This window comes from Mastigoproctus giganteus, chromosome 9 (genome assembly GCF_048544385.1).
Source record: "Mastigoproctus giganteus isolate SK-2022 chromosome 9, ASM4854438v1, whole genome shotgun sequence".
Taxonomy (NCBI): Eukaryota; Metazoa; Arthropoda; class Arachnida; order Uropygi; family Thelyphonidae; genus Mastigoproctus; species Mastigoproctus giganteus.
This window is the reverse complement of record NC_143583.1, coordinates 11,820,220-11,837,275: the sequence shown is the minus strand read 5'-3', so window position 1 is coordinate 11,837,275 and position 17,056 is coordinate 11,820,220. Positions and strand designations below refer to the sequence as shown.

General features: G+C 39.0%; 1 protein-coding gene across 1 annotated transcript in view; it reads right to left on the bottom strand.

Annotated features, from left to right (window-relative positions):
* The window catches only part of Cbl (E3 ubiquitin-protein ligase CBL), a 455,909-nt gene extending 444,456 nt beyond the window's left edge, over window positions 1–11,453 (bottom strand). The window contains exon 1 of the mRNA XM_090382106.1: window positions 10,901–11,453. Coding sequence (XP_090238232.1) covers window positions 10,901–11,448 — 548 coding nt within the window. The 5' untranslated portion in view covers window positions 11,449–11,453. The remainder of the gene's footprint in view (window positions 1–10,900) is intronic.
* Between the last annotated feature and the right edge of the window lie 5,603 nt (window positions 11,454–17,056).

Below are 17,056 nucleotides of genomic sequence, written 5' to 3'. Positions count from 1 at the left end.
GCGTATATGACAAATATTATAAACATGAACTAGTAACATAAAATCATTAATATCAATTTTTCCCAAGTTTCTTGTTACATTTATTATATGAAAATTCTGAGAGGCTGAAAGAAAATAACAATCACATTTGTCCCCTTCATGTATCTATTTTTTTTTTTTTTTTTATCACCATCATTTTCCTTATGGACAATGTTCTTTGCATATTACCACTAAATGCCACTTGAATGTCCCTTGCAAACTGACGCCTTCTAAATTCAATATGGAAGAAAAAATTCACTTCAACCAGCATACACAGTGGCGGATAAAAGAATTGCATCAGATAGGAATTTTTCTAGCAGGGATAAGGAGGTGATTATTCCCTTGTATAAGGCAATGGTCAGGCCACACCTAGAGTACTGTATACAGGTCTGGAGGCCTCATTTCAAGAAGGATGTAGAGCTGCTGGAACGAGTACAGAGAAGGGCAACAAGATTAGTGAATGGAACAAAGGGCTGCTCTTACGAAGAAAGTCTAAGTTTTGCAAATTACAGTGTCTGGAGACTAGGCACCAGCGAGCTGATCTAATAGAGGTTTTATAAAGCCTTGAATGGTTTGAGCATGCTCAATGCCGAAGGGATTCTTCCTCTTTCTCAAAATAATCACCTGAGATCGCATAAATTCAAACTGAGGAAAGACAGATGTAGGATAGACGTGAGGAAATTTGCCTTTAGCCAGCGGGTGGTTGGTGGGTGGAACAGACTTCCATCCCTTGTCGTGGAAGTTGATAGCCTAAATAAGTTTAAGGCTCAGCTGGACAGGTATTTCGAACGAACAGAGGGGTGAAGTGGAAGTGGTTATTTTTTATTTATTTATTTTTTTTTTGGCTGATGCTGCATAAGCTTGCTTTCTTGCATCAAATGCCTCTAAAAAAAATGCTAAATAACACTTCTATTGCATCAGCCATTTCTATAAATACAGCGTTGGAAGAGTATACACACTCATTAGTATCCTGTTTTGCGAAAGTGTAATCATGGCTCCATATGCTCAGTTGACAATGAGGAAAAAAAGTGTAGCTGTTGCTCTGTCCAAGGAAGGGCTTTCTACACGTGCTATCGCTGATAACATAGGCTGCCACCAGTCAACAGTATCCCGGGTGCTGAAATTAAAGTGTGAAAGCAGTGGTGTACAGAGAAAACCTGGATCAGGCCGTAACAGAGTCACTACTCCTTCCCAAGTTCAATATTTGAAACAGCTATGCCTTTGTAATCGCCATGATAGTGCTCATGATCTAAAACAGGACTTTGAGATGGAATCTCGTGTTGAAACAAGAGCACCAACTATCCAGAGACAGCTTTCGGAATGTGGTCTGCATGCCTATCAAGCCCATGAATAAGCCTCTGTTGACCCAAAAAAATGTGGAAGAAGCAACTTGCTTGGGCTAAAACGCATGTTTCATGGACAAAAGAGCAATGGGACACCGTCATCTTTTCTGATGAATTTTGATCCAGGTTGTGATTCTGATGTATCACAACCCAGATGGGAAGTGATACATCAGAAGACGAAAAATCGGGGAAAAAACCATCCTGGTTGCATAACACCGACTGTAAAGTTCCCCACCGATCAGATAGTCTGGGGATGCATAACAAGCAAAGGGATGAGTAGGGGGAATTAAGTTTATTGACGGAACAATGGTAATCAATGGACACTGCTCATCGTGGACTAATGTTATTAGTGGAGTCCCTCAGGGCTCAGTGTTGGGTCCATTGTTGTTTTCTGTATTATAAATGATATTGATGATGATATATCAAGCTTAATGTCCAAGTTTTCAGCGATACGAAGGTTGGCAAGGACACTACTGACACTATGCTATTGCAACAGAATCTGGAAAGGTTGAGCAGATGGGCTGAGAGGTGGCAAATGAAGTTCAACATTGACAAATGTAAAGTACTACATATGGGAAACGGCAACCCCAGAGCAACGTATCAACTCTGTGGTACCACACTGACAGTGGTAGAGAATGAAAGGGACCTGGGGGTGGTTGTGCAGGTAGATATGAAGTTTTCTGAGCAGTGCAGACGGGCTGCAAAGTAGCTCATGGTGTATTGTCGATGATATATAGGAATTTTTTTAATAGGGATAAGGAGGTGATTTTTCCTTTGTATAAGGCAATGGTCAGACCACACCTAGAGTACTGTATGCAGGTCTGGAGGCCTCATTTCAAGAAGGATGTAGAGATGCTGGAACGAGTACAGAGAAGGGCAACAAGATTAGTGAATGGAACAAAGGGGTGCTCTTACGAAGAAAGGCTTAAGTTTTGCAAATTACAGTGTCTGGAGACTAGGCACCGGCGAGGTGATCTGATAGAGGTGTATAAAGCCTGGAATGGTTTGAGCATGCTCAATGCTGATGGAATTCTTCCTCTTGCTCAGAATAATCACCTGAGAGGGCATAAATTCAAATTGAGGAAAGACAGATGTAGGATAGACATGAGGAAATTTGCCTTTAGCCAGCGGGTGGTTGGTTGCTGGAATAGACTTCCATCCCTTGTCGTGGAAGTTGATAGCCTAAATAAGTTTAAGGCTCAGCTGGACAGGTATTTCAAACGAACAGAGGGGTGAAGTGGAAGTGGTTATTTTTTATTTATTTATTTTTTCTTTTTTTTTTTTTTTGGCTGATGCTGCATAAGCTTGCTTTCTTGCATCAAATGCCTATGCAACTAATATACAACACAGTGAATACAGAAACCTACACTGCTATCTTGGAAGAGTGCCTGAAACCCTTTTATTCGGGATCACCACATAGACATCCCAAGCTGCATTTTTCAGCAACTTGCCAAATGGCAAAATTGGTAAGTTATATGCTATTTAGATTTAATGATGGATTTGTCTTCCTGTTTCACAAAGCTTAAAACATACTTACACCAATGTTTTCCCTCATTTTTCTCCCTTAAGGTGCAGTCATACCTCAGAAATGCTGGCATTAGTGTTGGACTGGCCCAGCAACAGTCCACATTTGAACCGTATTGAAAATTGCTGGTTCATAATGTCTTCTAAAATTTCTCAGAAGAAGCCAACAAGTAAGAATTTAGCTGCAGGAGAGCATTATAAGGGTGTGGTACCACAAAATTGGGCAACTGCATATCCAGAAGTTGACTAACTCTATACCAGATCATTGCAAGGTTGTAATCGCAACTCGAGTAGGAACAACAAAATATTGAGGACATTATTTTGCTGATTTATAGTACATAATACTATTACGTTAACTTGTCATTTCAGTTTGCATATGTTTTATGCAATAAAATGTATGTTTGGTTGTCACGATTGCTATTTTCACGATTTCTCATATTTCCATTAATTACGCATTTTACCCTTTGGGAAGATATTTATGGCAATTAGGTATATCAGGTGGTGTCTTTTTATTGGATTTCATTCACAGATATATATCGCATCTAACAAATGCATTTCGAACATTTCTGCAATCCACAATGCAGTGCAAAACACATAATTTGCAAAATTCACAAGTGATGCAGTTTTTTTGTCTGCCACTGTAGTATGTAGTACCCAGCTCATCCAATTATGTCAATAATCTCTCCTTTCTTGGATTTGTAAAATGTGATGATCTGGACTACCCCCCCCCCCACCTCCTCCAACCGAGGTATCAATTCTGCTGTCATTCTGTAACATTCTGGTCTTTTCGAAATACAGGATACTTTTGAGACATCTTCCTGGAATGGAGATGCACTGGAATTAGCTTATTTACTGTTTGTGGCCACGAACTATACCAGAATTTCTCTTATTTTATATGATTATTCTCGTACAGATGAGTGGTAAACTTTGAGAAGATTTGGATGGTGAAAAACATGCCATTGTGATGAAAAGCAGCATTTCACTACACAACGACCTGTACTTGGCTGACACAATGGTGTAACATGAGTGTTATCATCTACTTTCTCAGCACCGGCTTTCACAAAGTGGAAAACAATATAAACGAATGAAAAAAGCCACTAGAAAAGTATAAAAACAATCAACTACTAATCCCAATCCATGAGTCACCAAGGTGGAATTTTTCTGCTAGCCTTGTCAGGGGATAATACAAGGCTGGAGCCCACACTTTGGGAAACACTATTTTAAAGATTAAAAGAAATTGCTTAAGTCTTGTAATTAACTTCAGGTATTTCTATAGAATCAGACAATTTCTATATAAACAGAAAATGTAAAGTTAGGTAAATGGTCAAAATCTTCATACTAAGTTTAAGCCCTAATGTTTTATCTCCACATTTATTACCTTTAGATAATTAATGTATAATAACAGACTGAATGAGATATTATCACACCATTGGTGAACATATCATACATCTGGTGAACACAGTTTTATTAAGCAGCTAAAGCTGATAAAATATGTTTTGTGATCTACATTTTCTTTGTCTTGAAGTGTATAAATCATACAACTCACACTACACCAAATATAGCTGTAGAAGAGAAGTGTTAGTACATGCCAGATAACTGCAGAAAATTACACTTTTTTTTTATTATTATTTTGAATTAGTTATGTGACATATATTAGATACCATACAAACAGCTAACAGTTTATTAGTCAATTCAAAGGAAGACACTGAATTATCATTTAGAGAAAAAGAAAAAAAATGAATAAAAGTGGTGTCATTCAGATGACATACAAAAGGTTAACAATAACTACTATGCCTAAAATCATTAAATAGGCAATAAAATTATTGGTTTCTATCCTTACCCTTTAAAATCAAACCCCTCCATCATTTAATCACATTCAATCACAACCTTTTAAAATGCACTGCTTGCTTGATGTTTGTGGAGCATTCGGGTACGGGACATGATATTGCCATGGGGGCATGTCTTTGTGTGTGCATGATGTAAGGAGTGTAAGGAAATCGGGCGAAAACTCAGCGTTGTTATGGGCCTATATGAGAGCTTGAAGGACAGGGTGGATGCCCTCAAAGGATCTAAATTGAGGGGCCCATCAAGCTCTCAGCTGCCCACATCAACACCAGAGCTTGCACTTGGTCATCACGCAACACAGTGGCAAACCCCAATGCAGAATGCGCTGTTCCCACAAGAACTAGTAGTTGCTGGTGACTCTATTGTCAGGGAAACGGGGAACATCCTTTATAAAAAGGATAGGTGGAACAGGACCAGGACCATCATCAACCTTTGCTCCTGGCAGACATACCAAATAAGGTATGTCTGCAGGGGCAAAGGTTGATGATGCTGTAGAGCAGATATCATCTTTTAAGGGCACAAAAGGTGATATAGTTGTACACGTTGGCACTAATGATATTAAAAGTAGGAGAGCGGCAGAATTACTTAACAAGTACAGGTCACTGTTGATAAAAAGCCATAAATTACAGTTAAAGTTGAAAGTATCTGCAATTCTGCCCAGACACGATAGGAGGGAGAATATGATGAGAGGCTTGTCGATCAATTCAGCCCTGGAAAGATTGTGCAAGGCTCAAGGGGTAGAATATTTTTCAGCCTGGTCTCTACTTGTTAACAGGAGAGAGACTGCTTCTACAGGGATGGGATACACTTAAATAGAAAGGGTGCAAGAATATTTGCTGATGCTATCGAGGCAGTCTTAGGTGGGTCAGAAAACTGCTAGCTTGGGGGATACAAGGACTAATAGATTAACAGTAACCACTGGCAGAAGTAAAAGTATTCTTGCACTGCTTCTATAGGAATGCGCAGCATCCTGGAAAACAAGATGCAGGATATTTCAGAGACTGCTGGGAGTAGATGACTTTCATCAACCGGTGAAATACCACCACTTTGCTCATTGGAGGCTTGAAGTGGTGAAACCCATGTTTAGTCTCTAGAGCAAAGTTTCCGGCACCTCCCTCCCCCCCATACTTCTTTAACCCATGCACGGTACTAAGTACTATAGGTTTTGATACCTTTTGTGTTTGGGGTTTTCATAAAAAAAAAAAAAAAAAAAACAACAAGTAAACACATGGGTTGTGTTAGAGTAGCTAAGAATAGGAACAGGCACATGTAAACCAATGCTAGGAGTTTGGTAAATAAATTTGATGGATTTCAGGTATTGCTCAAAACATCAAAGGCAGATACTGTTGGGGTATCAGACACGTGGTGTCACACAGCTATAAGGAATGCAGAACTGGAATTTGGGGAGTACAATGTGCACAGAAAGGATAAACAGGATAGGGAGGGAGTAGGGGTTATGCTATTAGTTACACACAAATCAAAGAAACGCACAAAATCCAAGGAAGTCAAGCCAGTCGACATCGCTGGACAGTGTAGTGTCGAGTCAATTCGGTGTGACATAAGCATTGGGAGATCAAAATTGAGAGTAAGAGTGTGCTATAGGCCTAATTGGAAGACTGCTACACAAATTGGAGCAGTGTGGCATTGGAGGCAAGTTGCTGCTATGGATAAAGGGGTGGTTGAGGGGGAGAAGACAGAGAGTGGTAATTAATGGACACTGCTCATCGTGGACTAATGTTATTAGTGGAGTCCCTCAGGGCTCAGTGTTGGGTCCATTATTGTTTTCTGTATTTATAAATGATATTGATGATGGTATATCATGCTTAATGTCCAAGTCTGCAGATGATACAAAGGTTGGCAGGGTTGTCAAGGACACTACTGACACTATGCTGCTGCAACAGGATCTGGAAAGGTTGAGCAGATGGGCTGAGAGGTGGCAAATGAAGTTTAACATTGACAAATGTAAAGTACTACACATGGGAAACAGCAACCCCAGAGCAACGTATCAACTCTGTGGTACTACACTGACAGTGGTAGAGAATGAAAGGGACTTGGGGGTGGTTGTGCAGGCAGATATGAAGTTCTCTGAGCAGTGCAGACGGGCTGCAAGAGTAGCTCATGGAGTCAATGATATACAGGAATTTTTCTAGCAGGGATAAGGAGGTGATTATATCATTGTATAAGGCAATGGTCAGGCCACACCTAGAGTACTGTATACAGGTCTGGAGGCCTCATTTCAAGAAGGATGTAGAGCTGCTGGAACGAGTACAGAGAAGGGCAACAAGATTAGTGAATGGAACAAAGGGGTGCTCTTACGAAGAAAGGCTTAAGTTTTGCAAATTACAGTGTCTGGAGACTAGGCACCAGCGAGGTGATCTGATAGAGGTGTATAAAGCTTTGAATGGTTTAAGCATGCTCAATGCTGATGGGATTCTTCCTCTAGCTCAGAAAAATCACCTGAGAGGGCATAAATTCAAATTGAGGAAAGACAGATGTAGGATAGACGTGCGGAAATTTGCCTTTAGCCAGCGGGTGGTTGTTTGGTGGAACAGACTCCTATCCTTTGTGGTGGAGGTTGATAGCCTAAATAAGTTCAAGGCTCAGCTGGCCAGGTATTTTGAACGAACGGAGGGGTGAAGTGGAAGTGGGGTTTTTTTTTTTTTTTTTTGGCTGATGCTGCATAAGCTTGCTTTCTTGCATTAAATGCCTCTACTAATGCTAATGCTAATGACTCTAATGAATACAATAAGAAACTGTACAGGGAAATAGAGTGGGCCAGTAAATCAGAGATGGGGAATTTTAATTTCCCAGATATTGACTGGAATTTGTGGGTTGGTCACTCACACACTAGCAAGGCTTTTGTGGATTTATTGGATGATTGTTTTCTACATCAGCATGTTCGGGAGGCAACTAGAGGGAGTAATACTCTTGATCTGATTATCAGTAATGATTCTTCATGCATTAAGAATCTGCAGATAAAGGAACCACTAGGTGGCAGTGATCACAGAGTGCTGAAGTGCGATTTACTCAAAGTAGTAACTTAGTAACTACCATCAGGGGTAAAGGGAAGGATTTTTGCTTTCGTAAAGGTGACTACGATGGTCTGAGACAGTATTTAAATTCTATACAGTGGAACCAACTGATAATGTTACCAACAGCAAATTCAAAATAGGAAGCATTAAAAGAATTTATTTTTGAAGCTACTAGGCTTTATATACCAACTAAGAAATATTGTTCAAGGTTTAGGCCTAAATGGATGTCAGATGAACTAATGAGACATATGGCAGAAAAGAAAAATTCATGGGATACATCTAAATTAATCGGAGCCTATGATAGATATAAGCTGGTCTGTAACAAAAATTACAAAGGAGATTAGGCAGGCAAAGTCAGATTATGAGAAATCCTTGGCAAAGGATGCAAAGAAAAACAGAAAAGTTCTTTACCTATGTAAACTCTAGAAGGAAAGGGATGAATCAGATTGGTTCACTGGATACTGATGGTTCAACTGTTGATGATCCTGCTCAGGTAGCTAACAAACTAAATGAGTATTTTGCACATACTTTCACACATGAGGAGTTATTCAGGAAGGGGAATGCCAGAGGTGAAGTTAACTCTGGCAGTGAGCTATACGATTTTGTAATAACTGAGAGGAAAGCGGAGAAGAAATTGTTGAGAATAAACATAAAAAAGGCACCAGGGGTGGATGGGATCTATCCAGTTATATTAAAGGAGTAAGCAAACCCTTAGCCATAATTTTGAGAGCTTCTTTGGACTCAGGGGAGGTACTCATATACTGGAGATGTGCAAATGTGACCCCAATTCACAAAGGAGGATCAAAGGCTGACACAAGTAATTATAGACCTGTGAGCTTAACTTCTGTTCCAGGAAAATTAATGGAGGCACTGGTTACCGAAGCACTGCAGGATCATCTAGACAAGACTTCAGTTATAGCTCAGACACAGCATGGTTTTGTTAAGGGAAAGTCTTGCCTGACCAATTTGATTGGATACTATGATGCAGTCACAAAAGAACTGGATGCAGGGAATAACTTTGATATTATATTTTTGGATCTTAGAAAGGGTTTTGATACTGTTGCACATGGAAGACTGCTGCACAAATTGGAGCAGTGTGGCATTGGAAGCAAATTGCTGCTATGGATAAAGGGATGGTTGAAGGGGAGAAGACAGAGTGGTAATGAATGGACACTGCTCATCGTGGACTAATGTTATTAGTGGAGGTTCAGTGTTGGGTCCATTATTGTTTTCTGTATTTATAAATGATACTGATGATGGTATATCAGGCTTAATGTCCAAGTTTGCAGACGATATAAAGGTTGGCAAGGTTGTTAAGGACACTACTGACCCTATGCTGCTGCTGCAACAGGATCTGGAAAGATTGAGCAGATAGGCTGAGAGGTAGCAAATGAAGTTTAACATTGACAGATGTAATGTACTACATATGGGAAACAGTAACCCCAAAGCAATGTATCAACTCTGTGGTAGTACACTGACAGTGGTAGAGAATGAAAATGACCTGGGGGTAATTGTGCAGGCAGATATGAAGTTCTCTGAGCAGTGTAGATGGTCTGCAAGAGAAGCTCATTGTGTTTTGTCAGTGATATACAGGAATTTTTCTAGAAGGGATAAGGAGATGATTATTCCTTTGTATAAAGCAATGGTCAGGCCACACTTTGAGTACTGTATATAGGTCTGGAGGCCTCATTTCAAGAAGGATGTAGAGCTGCTGGAACAAGTACAGAGAAGGTAACAAGATTAGTGAATGGAACAAAGGGTTGCTCTTACAAAGAAAGGCTTAAGTTTTACAAATTACAGTGTCTGGAGACTAGGTACCAGTGAGGTGATCTGATAGAGGTTTATAAAGCCTTGAATGGTTTGAGCATGCTTAATGGCGATGGGATTCTTCCTCTTGCTCAGAATAATCACATGAGAGGGCATAAATTCAAATTGAGGAAAGACAGATGTAGGATAGATGTGCGGAAATTTGCCTTTAGCCAGCGGGTGGTTGGTTGGTGGAACAGACTTCCATCCCTTGTTGTGGAAGTTGATAGCCCAAAAAAATGTAAGGCTCAGATGGACAGGTATTCTGAACGAACAGAGGGGTGAAGTGGAAGTGGGTTTTTTTTTTTTTTTTTTTTTGGCTGATGCTGCATAAGCTTGCTTTCTTGTATCATATGCCTCTACTAATGCTAAAGCTCACAAAATCAGATGAACTCAATGAATATTTAATTTGTCACCCGTCAGTGCAATTTTGTCTTAATATAACCAGTTAAAATTCCATCTTTTTTCGTTTTATTGAAGTCATGAACTTACAGTAAGTCAGACCATTATAAAAGCAGAAGTATTTTGCAATTGAAAGAAATACAGGCCATGATTTTTCAATTCTATACAGGTTTATCTACAAAACTGTTCCAGTTCCGTTTGAAAAATAAGCATAGTTTAAATCATTTTATAATGGTCTTGTATGCCAATATTAATTACACAAATGTGCACACTGGCACACAGAGCATTTACAAATCAGTGAATGATTTAATTTAAAAAAAAAAAAAAAAAAGCTGTTATAAGAAATTACTTTTTCTTGATAAACAATTCTATATAAAAATATTTAAATTTAAGCCAGCCATAAATATTTGATATATTAAGTTAGCCTTCTCAAAGTATATAGGGTTAAAATGTCTACATGGTGTACATATTAATTAAATATTATCAAACTATTTATAATCTGAAATTCTTTATCAAAAAAAATTCACAGTGGTAGAAACTAGAACAAATATCAGTTTTCCAAATCAAGCTACAACTAATACAAGTACTGAATATTTCATCAAAATAATTTAAAAAAAAAAAACGTATCCTTTAATCTGCTGATATGTCAGCATTTTTTCAAATAATCAACCTATGGCTGCATACTTTGAGGGCGATTAATAAGACATATTGGGGGCGGGGGTAAAATTGTTGTCAACCTCTACATCTAAACTCAATCTAAATAAATGTATACACGATAAACAAACGTTTTTAATTTATATAATTTGATGCTGGAAAAGTGACAAAGTGTCAGGAATCCTTCCATTAAATGAAAATAACTCACTTAAAAATTTAACAGTGGAATATTATTCAAAAGATAGCACTTCTTATCCATTAGTTTAGGAATCATACCTTTCACCAAATGCTGTTTTCCAAAAGTCTGCAGCATCACTTTTTGTAATGCGGAAACTGTCACCGGCGAAAGTACCGTTTGGATAAATAGCTTTCAGTTCGGATAACATATGACTGAACACCAAGCTTAACTTCGTTAGGTTTCTTCGGTAATGTGAAGTTTCATCAAACATCTTTTCCTTACCTTCTTTAAATAACTTTATCGCCTGTTTACACTTCCTATTAAGATTTTCAATGAATATTCTAAAATACTCATTCTCGTTCAAAATGTGCATTTTGTCCTCATGCTTTGCGTAAATTACCCGCAAATGTTGATACGTATCTGGAAGAATATCTAAAATAAACGGAGGACTGTTTTTAAGATTAATTTTAGGATGCTGACACAATTTCACTACCTTGTCCATAAGCTTCCACGTTTTCTCAATTGTTCGTCTATCTATAACAAATTTAGGGGTGGCCATGGCTTCAGAAAAAGCATCTTGTAAACGACTGAATAAAGACGATATATTCATTGCTTGAAGGTTCCTAGCCCTGTTGCTCACCGCCATTTTGATTCTTGTTTCTCATAAGGCCTATAGTGGTGGGAGTGAATGGATGAACAAATGAATGAATAGGTGGACGAACGAATGAATGAATGAATCACCCTTGAGAATAAATAACAACAACAAAAAAAAAAAAAAAAAAGAAAAAAGTTTTTTAATCTAGATGAAATTATTATTACTCAACAACTTTTAATACTTAAATTATATTTCATTTAGCCAACTATAAAAAATATAAAAAAGATTTATAATATGATTGAGGTTCTTATTCTTAAAGTGAATAAATAAATATATACTGATTATATAGCCATTTAGAGTTATTTTCTTTTATTTTATCATTTGCTATTATATGTTTTGCAGGTACATCCTTATAAAATATCGGTTGGTCATTACACTGTTATACCCCTTCCTATTGATCGTTTTGAGAAGGAATTATTGACATGCCAAGCCTGCTATGGTTAGCTTATAGTGTTTGACCCCCTGCACCACTTTGCCGCTGTTTTAAAATCGGGAACACATTTTCCAATTTTACAAAAGCGGCAAGTTGGGGAATAAACACCCTAAAATTAACAATAGCTGAATAGGCATGTCAATCACTGCTACTCGCAAACGGAATACCAGATTGTAAAGACTAGCATTTTTTTTTTTTCAGGCACATCAACCGCTAGTAGAAGTTTCAGCCTACTACCACTTTTTTGCGAATCAAGGGTTTCAGTCCCTTGAATGTAGAAGGGATTAGTCTCAAAACAGATGTGCATGTTTCTCCCCCGGAAACTGCGGTTTTACCACCAGCAAACCGAATGAAGAACACACACGTGGTTTCAGTAATTCTTTTTTATAAATAATTACACAATCCTAGGGATTATTATTTGAAACATATTTTTATAAATGAATATAAAAACAATACCATATTTAGCACCATTGTGATAACAAGTGCAACAAGCACAAAACAATTGTGTTTTGGACAAAAAAATAAACCTGCCAACAAAGGTTGGATAGGTTGCTAATAACAATAATGATACTATGCTGCTGCAACCCTGGGGGATCACATCTGGTGAGTATGGCTTTGGCACACCCAGGGTTCTGAGCTGAATATCATTCTTCACTTTCTTGGTCATTCCTCTCTCTCTCTCTCTCTCTCTCTCTCTCTCTCTCTGTTTTTTTTTTTTTTTTTTTTTTTGGCTGGTGCAGCATAAACCTCGCGTTTCTTTGCACTATATCCATAAGGCTAATAGTAATAACAGTATTTCGAAAATTTGGGTAGATGGGCTGAGATGTCGCAACTACAGATTAACATTGACAAAATACAAAGTACTGCATATACACATCTCTGGGAGTAGCAGTATTCCCCAGAGGTATATTGCAAAAAAAAAAAAAAAAAAAAAATACCGGAACGCTCGTACTCGAGAAGACTATATGATAACTCCACATCGATTGTACAGTATCTGAATCAGACTTCAGACTCACAGTTTATAGAACAATCATGAGTAATTACAGACCATTTAGTTCAACTTCTGTTCCTGGTAAAATAATGGTGTCATTGGTTAAAGATGCATTGCAGAATCATCTACACATGACTAAAGTAATAACTCAGACAGAGCATGGGTTTCTTAAGGGAAAGTCTTATCTGACATATTTGATTGGATATTGTGATGTAGTTGCAACGGAACTTCATGCAAAAAATTCTTTTGATATCATATACACTACTAGGATTTCAGAAAAGCTTTTGACATTGTTGTGTATAAGACTACTGTACAAATTAGAGAAGAATGGTATTAAGAGTAAGTTGCGACAATGGACAAAAGGATGGTTGAGTGGGAGAAGACAGAGGATGGTATTCAATGGCCGTTGCTCTTCGTGGACAAATGTTATTAGTGTAGTCCCACAGGGTTCGGTGTTAGGTCCACTGTTGATTTCTATATATTTATCAATGATATTGATGAAGGTATATCAGGATTAGTGTCAAAGTTTGCAGATGATACAAAGGTTGGCAGGGTTGTTAGTTACAGTAATGGCAGTGTGCTACTGCAGCGGGATCTAGAAATTTGGGAATATGGGCTAAGAAGTGGCAACTGAAGTTTGACTTTGACAAATGCAAAGTGCGCATATGGGTAGAAGTAACCCCAGAGGAACGTACCAACTGTGTACTACACTTAAGGTGGTAGAACATGAAAGAGACCTGGGAGTTACTATGCAGTCAGATATAAAGTTTTCTGAAAAATGCAGACAGGCGGCAGGAACAGGTCATGGGCTTTTGTCAATGATATACAGGAATTTTGCTAGCAGAGAAAAGAAAGTATTTGTCCCTCTGTATAAGGCAATGGTCAGGCCACGCCTTGAGTACTGGGTACAGGTCTAGAGGCCTCATTTTAAGAAGGATGTAGATTTGCTTGAGCGTGTACAGAGAAGAGCAGCAAGGTTGGTGAGGGGAGTGAAGGGATCCTCTTATCAAGAGAGGCTTAAGTTCTGCAAATTGCAGCGGCTGGAGAGTAGGCACCAGCGAGATGATCTCATTGAGGTGTATAAGGCCTTGAATGGGTTGAGCACGCTGAATTCTGATGGGATTCTTCCACTAGTTCAGATTACGAACCTAACGGAGCATAAATTCAAATTGAGGAGAGACAGCTGTAGAATAGATGTGCGTAAATTTGCCTTAAGTCAATGGGTGGTTAATTGCCTGAACAAACTTCCATCTCTCGTTGTGTAAGTTGATAAGAAAAATAAATTTAAGGAGGAACTGGACAAATATTTAGAGGGAATGAATGTGTAAATTTCTTTTTTTTTTTCTTTTTGGAGTGATGCTACATAAGCTCATACACTTGCTTTCGTGCATCACATGCCACAGTTATTAGCATTAGCATTAGTAGAGGCATTTGATGCAAGAAAGCAAGCTTATGCAGCATCAGCCAAAAAAACCACTTCCACTTCACCCCTCTGTTCGTTCGAAATACATGTCCAGCTGAGCCTTAAACTTATATAGGCTATCAACTTCCACGACAAGGGATGGAAGTCTGTTCCACCAACCAACCAACCACCCGCTGGCTAAAGGCAAATTTCCGCACGTCTATCCTACATCTGGCTTTCCTCAATTTGAATTTATGCCCTCTCAGGTGATTATTCTGAGCGAGAGGAAGAATCCCATCAGCATTGAGCATGCTAAAACCATTCAAGGCTTTATACCCCTCTATCAGATGACCTCGTTGGTTCCTAGTCTCCAGACACTGTAATTTGCAAAACTTGAGCCTTTCTTCGTAAAAGCACCTCTTTGTTCCATTCACTAATCTGGTTGCCCTTCTCTGTACTCGTTCCAGCAGCTGTACATCCTTCTTGAAATGAGGCCTCCAGACCTGTATACACTACTCTAGGTGTGGCCTGACCATTGCCTTATACAAGGGAATAATCACCTCCTTATCCCTGCTAGAAAAATTCCTATATATCATTGACAATACACCATTGCCTACACTTGCAGCCCGTCTGCACTGCTCAGAGAACTTCATATCTGCCTGCTCAACCACCCCCAGGTCCCTTTCATTCTCTACCACTGTAAGTGTAGTACCACAGAGTTGATACGTTGCTCTGGGGTTTCTGTTTCCCATGTGTAGTACTTTACATTTGTCAATGTTAAACTTCATTTGCCACCTCTCAGCCCATCTGCTCAACCTTTACAGATCCTGTTGCAGCAGCATAGTGTCAGTATTGTCCTTGACAACCCTGCCTACCTTTGTATCGTCTGCAAACTTCGACATTAAGCTTGATATACCATCATCAATATCATTTATAAATACAGAAAACAATAATGGACCCAACACTGAGCCCTGAGGGACTCCACTAATAACATTAGTCCACGACGAGCAGTGTCCATTGATTACCACTCTCTGTCTTCTCCCCCTCAGCCACCCCTTTATCCACAGCAGCAATTTGCCTCCAATGTCACACTGCTCCAATTTGTGCAGCAGTTTTCCATGTGCAACAGAATCAAAAGCCTTTCTAAGATCCAAGTATATAATATCAAAGTTATTCCCTGAATCCAGTTCCTTTGTGACTGCATCATAGTATCCAATCAAATTGGTCAGGCAAGACTTGCCCTTAACAAAACCATGCTGTGTCCGAGCTATAACTGAAGTCTTGTCTAAATGATCCTGCAATGCTTCTTAACTAGTGCCTCCATTAATTTTCCTGGAACAGAAGTTAAACTCACAGGTCTATAATTACTTGTGTCAGCCTTTGATCCTCCTTTGTGAATTGGGGTCACATTTACACATCTCCAGTCTGTGGGTACCTCCCCTGAGTCCAAGGAAGCTCTCATAATTATGGCTAAGGGTTTGCTTACTTTCTCTGCTGCCTCCTTTAATATAACTGGATAGGTCCCATCCACCCGGGGTGCCTTTCTTGTGTTTATCTTCAACAATTTCTCCTCTACTTTACTCTCAGTTATTACAAGATTCTCTAGCTTACTGCTAGAGTTGAATACACCTCTGGCATTCCCCTCGCTAAATAACTCCTCATGTGTGAATGTCGATGCAAAATATTCATTTAGTTTGTTAGCTAGCTGAGCAGGATCATCAACAGTTGACTCATCGATATCAAGTGGACCAATCTGATTCATCCCCTTCCTTCTAGAGTTTACATAAGTAAAGAACTCTTTGCTGTTTTTCTTTGCATTCTTTGCCAAGGATTTCTCGTAATCTGCCTTCGCCTGCCTAACCTCCTTTGTAACTTGGTTACAGATCAACTTGCATCTATCATAGGCTTCTGTGTCACGTATTAATTTGTAAGTATCCCATGCATTTTTCTTTTCTGCCATATGTCTCATTAGTTCATCTGACATCCACTTAGGCCTAAACCTTGAACAATATTTCTTAGTTGGTATGTAAAGCCTAGTAGCTTCCAAGATAAGTTCTTTGAATGCTTCCCATTTTGCATTTGCTGTTGGTAACATCATCATCAGTTGGTCCCACTGTATAGAATTTAAATACTGTCTCAGTCCATCGTAGTCGCCTTTACGAAAGCAATAACCCTGCCCTTACCCCTAATGGTAGTTACCTCTTTGTGTAAATCCCACTTCAGCACACTGTGATCACTGCCACCTAGTGGTTCATTTATCTGCAGATTCTTAATGCATGAAGAATCACTGCTGATAATCAAATCAAGAGTATTCTTCCCTCTAGTTGCCTCCCGAACATGCTGATGTAGAAAACAATCATCCAATAAATCCACAAAAGCCTTGCTAGTGTGTGAGTGACCAGCCCCCAAATTCCAGTCAATATCTGGGAAATTAAAATCTCCCATTATAAGACTCTCTGATTTACTGGCCCACTCGATTTCCCTGTACAGTTTCAATCGTTGCAGCTTCACCTCCGCCTGCTATGGTGCCTCCAGAACCTTCAATTAAGAAGTCAGCTTAAACAATCGGCATACCTCTGAGTGATGTCTGACAAAGTTAAAACCTTGTCACATTGAATAGAACTTAGAAGACCATCTTTTTAAAGATTCACCTCAGATTCATCCAATTTTTCTTTTTTTTTTTTTTTTTCGTACTTTTATCTCCTCAGACCTGGGAACCTGAGGATTGCTGGAACCCACTGAAATTGCACTGGCCCTTCAGTGGTTGTAGGAT